The 8,532-nt window shown below is 36.4% G+C and overlaps 1 protein-coding gene across 1 annotated transcript in view; it reads right to left on the minus strand.

The window, feature by feature from the left end:
* Positions 1-7,984, minus strand: part of LOC126236423 (adenosine deaminase-like) — a 181,728-nt gene extending 173,744 nt beyond the window's left edge. The window contains exon 1 of the mRNA XM_049945726.1: positions 7,829-7,984. Within this exon, the coding sequence (XP_049801683.1) occupies positions 7,829-7,873 (45 nt within the window). The 5' untranslated portion in view covers positions 7,874-7,984. The remainder of the gene's footprint in view (positions 1-7,828) is intronic.
* Positions 7,985-8,532: the final 548 nt, after the last annotated feature.

Genomic DNA, 8,532 nt, shown 5'->3' on the forward strand with positions numbered 1-8,532 from the left:
TTACTAGAAATTTTTCTATTGCCACCGACAGTTCCAACACAGCTTTAGGCGTACACATTTTTCAGGAAATTGAAGAAGATGGCTCAATAGTAGTTAAAAACATCGCATTTGCAAGCCGCATTTTGTCACCTGCTGAACGAAATTATTCCGTTACAGAACTGGAAACACTATGTGTTGTATGGGCTTTTACGAGATTTCGGCACTTTCTTTATGGCAGACATACCACCGTTTACACGGATCACAGAGCTATACAATTCTTACTTTCGGCTAAATTTACTCATGATAGATTAAGCAGATGGAAACTGTATTTACAGGAATTTAATTTTACGATAGTTCACATTCCCGGCACACAAAATGTTATAGCGGACGCACTTTCGCGTTCTCTCAGCAACAATCAGCAAGACGTAGCAACCAACTTCTGCAAAGCAAATTTCAGTATCATGTACATTCAGCAAGTTGCATTTGAAAATTTTATTTCGTCGTCATTACAGGACATAGCACGAGAGCAAAGCAAAGACAATGTGTGGAAAGAAATTAAACACCTTTGGCAAGATAAGAAAAATGTTACGATTAGGAACCACTACACTGTACGCAATGACATTCTGTTTCGCCGCTCTCATCCAGACAGTAACAATTGGTTATTATGCATTCCTGACGAACTGGTTAACAAATTAATCTGGTACACTCATTTAAGCTACGCACATTATGGAGCAAGAAAATGTTTTCTGATACTGAGACAGAACTGTTATTTTTCAAGCATGGAAAAACGTATACGACGAGTTTTAGCGTCATGCAAAATTTGCCAGAAAGCTAAGTCCGACACCACTTCACACATTCCTCCATTATATCCAATTGTACCTGTTAAATTAAGACATATGGCCGCAGTAGACGTTTTTGGTCCAATTCCGAGAACTAACAGAGGATTTTGCTACATCTTTGTCGCTGTTGAACTCACTTCAAAATTTGTTACCTTCACTCCGTTACGCAAAGCTACTGCTAAAACTGTTTCGAAAGCATTTGTAAAGCATTTCTTATTTCATGTAGGGCATGTGATGAAAGTAATTTCTGACAATGGATCACAATTTCGTTCTACTATATGGACACGCATGTTACGAGCTAGAAACATTTCTCCGATTTATATATCCAAGTACCACGCCTCTTCGAACCCTTGTGAACGACTAATGAAAGAAATTGGTAAACTGTGTAGAATATACTGCCACAAAAGACATGTTAATTGGGACACACACGTACACTCATTTCAAGATGTAATTAATTCCATTCCAAATGAATCCACTATGCTACCTCCGTCTGTTATACTGAAAAACGTTGAACCACCAAACAAAATCAAAGAATTAGTAACATTTCCTACATCTCGTCGATTACGACACCACGAAATAATTGACATTGCGCTGAACAACATCAAACGTGCCGCAGAGCGCCGGAGAAGACAGCAAAAACAGGTTTGTAGACGCCGAGACTTTCACGTTGGACAGAAGATATTAGTACGTACACACTATTTATCCAGCAAATTAAAAGGTAAGTGCAGTAAATTTGAACTTCTATACGCAGGTCCATATCGGATTCGCAGCATTCCTCACCCCAATGTTGTACACGTCGAAACTCTGAGAACCAGAAAATCGAAAGGCAACCATCATGTGTCAAACATTAAACCCTTTGTCGAATGAAACCACTTTACGATGTAACATGCTATGAGGCCGTTTACACATTTTATGACCACTTATGCAATTATATTCACATGACTAATTACTGATGATTATCGTATTTTTTCTTGGCAAGTGCCCGGCAAGGTAAGGTTAGCAGGTCGCTTTTCTTGTCGTTACACATCAGACCGTGCACATTTTTTCAGATGAACTTACACATTTTATGACCACTTATGCAATTATATTGACATTACTAATTACTGATGATTATCGTATTTTTTCTTGGCAAGTGCCCGGCAAGGTAAGGTTAGCAGGTCGCTTTTCTTGTCGTTACACATCAGACCGTGCACATTTTTTCAGATGAACTTACACATTTTATGACCACTTATGCAATTATATTGACATTACTAATTACTGATGATTATCGTATTTTTTCTTGGCAAGTGCCCGGCAAGGTAAGGTTAGCAGGTCGCTCTTCTTGTCGTTACACACTAGACCGTGCATTTTTTCAGATGAACTTACGCATTTTATGAATAATTATGCAATTCTCTATAATGACGCATTAATTTTATCAAATTCTCGCTCCATTGAAGTCTTTAATTATCGCATCTATTAACTACACTACATATAAGCTGAACACAACGAATGTCACATTTTGTCTTTCTTATGTATGTACGATTGTTTTCATGTTTTGTTTGTATGCACTGTGAACTAGTTAAGGTATAACACACACCATTTGACTTTGACATTTTGCCTTGTGACATCTCAACATCGTGACTGTTTTACATTTTCCTTTTTTGCTGCTACATTACGATATTCTCTGTACACTTTTTGCCTTTAAACACTGTCTGTGCTTTGAGATATTACGTTTTCTGTCATGTTATGTTGTATGCTTAATTGAGTCACCATTAACCAGTCACTATTTAATGGGTATATGATTTAAATGCAAGACATTAATCTTTGTTCATCAATTTCAGAAATAAATGATGCGTACAGGAAATGAATTAAACAGAAGTGGGAATTTCACCTATGGAATAAACGAAAGAAGATGCAATAAGCTAATGAGGACGAGTAAATGGATCAGAATTAACAAGCATTAACCAGAATATATTATACACATCGCAGAATAGCAGTCTTAACTAATTTTTTCTTTCAGAATACAAAGCGATTGATGCAAGCTGTCAGACAGAACTACACATTTTAGTTTTAAGTGATGAAATATGCTAGGGATTAGGAATAGTTGTGTGATGAATAATGAAATGATTTTTGCAGATGATAATGAATGCTGATAATGAACAATGATGAAGAATATGGTACTATGAATAATGAAGTTTCTGTTTACAGGTGATGATAATGATGGAGTTATGATGATATGAATAATGAAGTTTTTCTTTACAGATGAGGATAATGTTGAAGTTATGTATTTATGCTATGTAGTTATTTAAGTATTTGTTGCAGTTTACTTTGACAGCAGGTGTTATATTGCGTAGTAGGATGACTGAAGGTTTTGGAAAGGACAGCTATGGAACACATTTTTTATACACATTTCACTACCTGTTAATTCGAAGTTCACTACTTTTCAGCATAGTCTGCGTTTCTTCTTTCAGCTCAATAATCCATTTTGTATTTTTCTTTCAGGAGAAGCTTTTTATAATACTTACTAAACTTGTTACCTATTATACCTGTTCTAGTACTTGCATTTTTTTTTTTTTTACCCACTTGTGTCTATCATTTATAAATGTGATAACCTTGCTACAGCTGACTCATGACGAATGACGTTACACAATCTTTTCATTTATAGGAACAACCTAGAAGCAATTTTTTCTCTTATTTCTTCTTGCTTTCCCTTATAATTACCCAAAGCAATGCATTGCTAGCAGAAAAAAACAAAATGTATTAACAGTCCCAGATAATGTCACTAGTTTATGATAATTCTGAATAACACTGATCAGCTCTGAATTGTATGTCACTTGAATAATGACTTCTTAATGATACCTAAACATAATTGCCACCATCTATTGTAATGAGAGTACTTATTATGCCCATGCTTATTAATGCTACTAATGTTTTATACTATTCAATACTTGCTGGCCACTGAGTGCCCATAATTAATGTAATTACTTATTATGCCCATGATTATTAAGGCTATGACTGTAATTAACTGATTTTTCTAATAATGATTTCATAATGATATGAATAATACTGAATGATGAATAATGTTTTATACTATTCAATACTTGCTGGCCACTGAGTGCCAATAATTAATGTAACTTAACGTTTTGTTAGTGTTTTCAATGATGACTTCCCATATTAATACTGAATGATGATAAATACTTTGTACTAATCGAAAGTTGCTAGGCCACTGAGTGTTAATAGTTACTTGTAAATATGTCATTTGAATGAGGAAAAATGTTTTGTAATACTCAATACTTGATGGCGATTGATTACCACTCTTGTCTTTAAATTAATTAATGAACATTTTTCTGTAATACTACATTCATGGTACAGAAATGTTCAATGACTAGAGTATGGATACCGCAAACTACTTATGTAATCACTAATCAAGACTTTGTTATGGAGCACTGTGTGCCGCCTCTTAAGAGCGTGGTGTTGACACGACATGCTGTCCACCACCGTAAGCGATGAAGACGTTATTCTGGTCCCACTGTTTGGTGTACCTGGTATACTGCCAAATGATAGTATGGAATACTACTACGACGTTTCACTGTCTTGATACGCTGATAAATACTTCTGGGAACGGAACTGCAGATTGTATCACTTAGTTGTGATTCTGTGGAAAGATATGGACTTTCAGTGCAGCTATGTGCAAACTAAAGTGCTACAACCATGATGCAATCCTTCCTTTCCTATCCTAATAGTGAAAATCATTTTTTTACTAACACCATTTATGTTCATGGCCTATACATTTTTTTTCGATTTGTTGAACTCTAGTGCGAGTACACTTGTGTCACTTGTCGACATGATTTTTGCCATTTGTTGTCAAAATACTAAAGACATTTTCGATTTGTTTTGAAGTGCAGTATGTGTGCACTCTTGTCATCTATATTGTATATACTTTTTGTGATTTGATGATTTTTTCTACTCTTGCGTTTATTTGTTATAAAAATGTTCAAAAGTTTTCAGTGCATGTGCACTTATGTGAATATGTTTTCAACTGAACTACAGTGCCTGTGCACTCTTCTCAATTTTCGATATGATTTGTGTTCATTCTGTATACCTTTTATGATTTATGTCATTTGTTACTCTTGTATATACATTTCGTCTTTTACTGATATGTTCTCCACTGCAGTGCATGTGCACTCATGACACTTGTCAACATGATTTTTTTTTTTGTGCCTGTTATGAAACTGCTAAAGAATTTTTCAGTGTGTGTACACTTTGTTATCTGTCAAATAATTTGTATATACATTTTTCCTGATTTGTTTTGTACTTATATTTTGTCTTGTCTGTAATGTTTTGTAATCGGTGCATGCGCACAATATTTAATTCATGTGATACATCTAAATATTTTGTAAATGTTAATTAATTAAAAGAAAAATTTGTTACGATGGCAAGTCCAAATGACTCACCATCGCTGCCAAATTTTTGCCCCCCCAGTGGAGGGTTATGAAACACGTATGTTGTGCGGCAGCGATGCTGAGACATTGTAGAATCTCTGACCAGAGCAGTTGCGCTCGACTCGCAGTAGCGAGCAGTCAGTCAGTCTGCAGTAGTCAGTCCTCAGTAGTGCTTGGAGTCTGTGAGTAGCAGTAGCGGAGAGCAGTCGGCGGGCGTCGGCACCGCAATGGTCGAGATACAGGATAAGGTATATTGTTAATCAGCCTCCCGCTCAACTAGCAATATTAATTAAGTGTAATTTTCTGTAAAAATCGCCCCCAATAATAATTTTGATTTTTTTGAAAGCAATTTTTTAACAAAAGTATCATTTGATTCCCTTGCATTTCCTTAAACAAAAAATTTCAGTTAACTTCAAAAAAATTTAGTTATGGCGATACATCTATTGCAAGCTGTGCCGCAGAATAAGAGCAGAATTTTGACATGCAGTTTTAATAAGGTAAGAAATTTATTCTGAATTCGCACAGGGCAAACACCGACATTTCGGTTTAATTGACTTTTGGTTATCACTGTAGTTTCATTGTCATGAGATTATCGTTCATTATTTTATGGGAACTTGTACTTGAGTCAGATAGCGAGCTTTCATTTAATTGTCATTGTTATTAATATTTTTGCGGGAAGGTTACGCTTGGCTCCATTTCCATTAAGTTATGTCTTTCAAAATTTTTGTGGGGAGGTTACAGAGAGAAAAAAAAAATCTTTGATTTCACGCAACGGCCTTGCCACAGGAGACAATATATCCAAATGTATGACTATTCATATATAAGAAATTATTCGTAAGTTGACTTCAAGATATTTACTCGGCTAAATAGAATACTTATGAGCAACAGTATTAAAATTGTTTCTTGCCCATAATATTTTGTTTTGTATCTTGAGATTATTACAGATAATTGAAATACACCATCACAAGCAGGATTCTGGAAATAAGATTCTGCCTTGAACAAACACAAGTCCTCTTTGTTTAACACCTGAACACGGCAAAATTTTACCATCGTCTGTGGGTTCGTTTATTATCTTATTGTCACGTACTGTTGTTTATGTGGCTGTCTGAGATTTGCAGTACATTATATAATAAAATTCAGATTGCTGCCATGGTAGATAAATGATGTATTTATTATGATGTATCCATTTCGGCTAGAATGGCATCTTCAGACTATCTGCGAAAATGATGATAATGTTTGGTTTGTGGGGCGCTCAACTGCGCGGTCATCAGCGCCCGCACAAAGTTCCAATTTTTACACAGTCCATTTTCTTTTCACAATCCAATCTAGTCACTCTCACAAATGATGATGATGATGAAATGATGAGGACAACACAAACACCCAGACCCTGGGCAGAGAAAATCCCAACGCGACCGGGATTCGAACCCGGGACCCCGTTATCCAGAGGCAGCGACGCTAAGACTATCTGCGAAAGTGACATCATATTTTATATTTTATTGTAATGTTAGTTAACCATATTTTCTGATAAACTGTGCAAATTTGGTAGTTATTTCAATACATCATCAGTAGTCACTGTTACTCTGTATCATATTACAACATGGTGTAGATTTACGACTCCTTTGCTATGAGCTGTTTTGCGGTTTGTCCCTATTGTTTGGTCTTTTCTTGTAATTTTTTTATAATTTGACGCTTTATCATATATGACAGAGGGTCCAACTATCAATCTGTCAAATCCGACGATAAAACTTCATATTTTACAAATTACAGTAAAGGACCATTAACAACGGGAGCAAACCACAGAATCGCTGATGATATATGGACGTAAGCACCTAATTTTTATATCAGAAAATATGATTAACAAACATAATAATAAAACAAAAAATGACATCTCACTTTCGTAGACGGTCTGAAGATGGCATTATAGCCGAAATGTATCCATCACAATAAATACATCATTAAACTACAATAGCAGTTACGTAAGTTTTATTAGATAATGTCTGTAAGAGATATCTTCTACGCCGCAGGCCAATTGGATGGTAAATTTACTGTTTTGTTCGAGTTTGTCGTTTTTTGTTGATTCCGCTTTTTCATGCCTCTACAGGGTACGTAACGAGTGCGAGATACAAGGCCCATCTTACACACCCTGTAGAGGCATGAGAAAGCGGAGCTAACAAAAGATGACAAACTGGATCAAAATATCAGCCGCACAGCAAATGTCATTCAGTCACATAAATATCAGTATGTGATACTTAAAAAATAAATAAACCCACTGACGATGATGAAAGTTCACAGAAACATTTTTGGGTTTTAAACAAGAAGAATTTGCGTTCGCTCAAGGAAGAACCGTATTTTAGTTATTACATATTAGAAAGCAAACTTGGAATAGAAGTCAGCATCAACCACAAGATGAATAGAACTCTATTTTGACATCTACGGTGCAGCTGAAAGTCCATCACTTTTCACTGAGGGCCTAAACAGCGTCGCGATGCCAAGATTGACAGTCAGTTTATAACTGGAATATCGAAATTGCGGTGAATACACAGAAATTAAAGTGGGAGACTCCAGAACTAAATTTCAGAAAGCACTTACCCTAGATTTGGGCAGATTTTTGAGAGCGTTTTGGGATGGATTCATATTGGCAAGCGCAGGTGTGAAGCAGAGTATGTGCGATCCAGTACGTGCGAACGCGCCGAGTCGTAAACGAAGACTGTGAGCATAGATTATAACGCGATCAGTGCTTCTGGCAGCGCGGTTTTTAACGTCACCTCGTTCCCGTTGCGCCTCTGGTTGCGATCTTTTTAATCCTGGCGCCAATAGTTTTCTCCGTCTCTGACAGGTGGTGACACTGTGCTGCGGCCAGCTAGTACAGCCATCCTGCCGGCAGATGGCGACTGCGACTGTACCTGCAACTCGCGCAGTTACTTCAAGTCGCACCTCTTTTCACTGAGCTTTACAGAATTTTGAACTTGACAGAATTTACTCTACTACAGTAAAAAAAAAAAACTATTTAAAACGGAAGTTTGCATTTTGCGGTTTTATCACTTCACAATAACTTTACAAGGAACGATGTCTCTGTTGAACATGTACTTCCTTAGACGAATTTTGGCAACCTTCTGCTGCAGTGATTAATTATTCTGTTTTTGTTAAGTAAATGCTCAGAAGGTATGCACACTTGCAAACAGAAAATCATAAAATATTACAGTTTTTCCCGTTTACATAGTGTCTGTATTTCACCGCACACCGCAGCGCAAGCCGACAAGTGCTTCATGTTTGCAAGAGCCCTCACCAGTCGA

The sequence above is a fragment of the Schistocerca nitens genome, chromosome 2 (assembly GCF_023898315.1).
Source record: "Schistocerca nitens isolate TAMUIC-IGC-003100 chromosome 2, iqSchNite1.1, whole genome shotgun sequence".
Lineage (NCBI taxonomy): Eukaryota > Metazoa > Arthropoda > Insecta > Orthoptera > Acrididae > Schistocerca > Schistocerca nitens.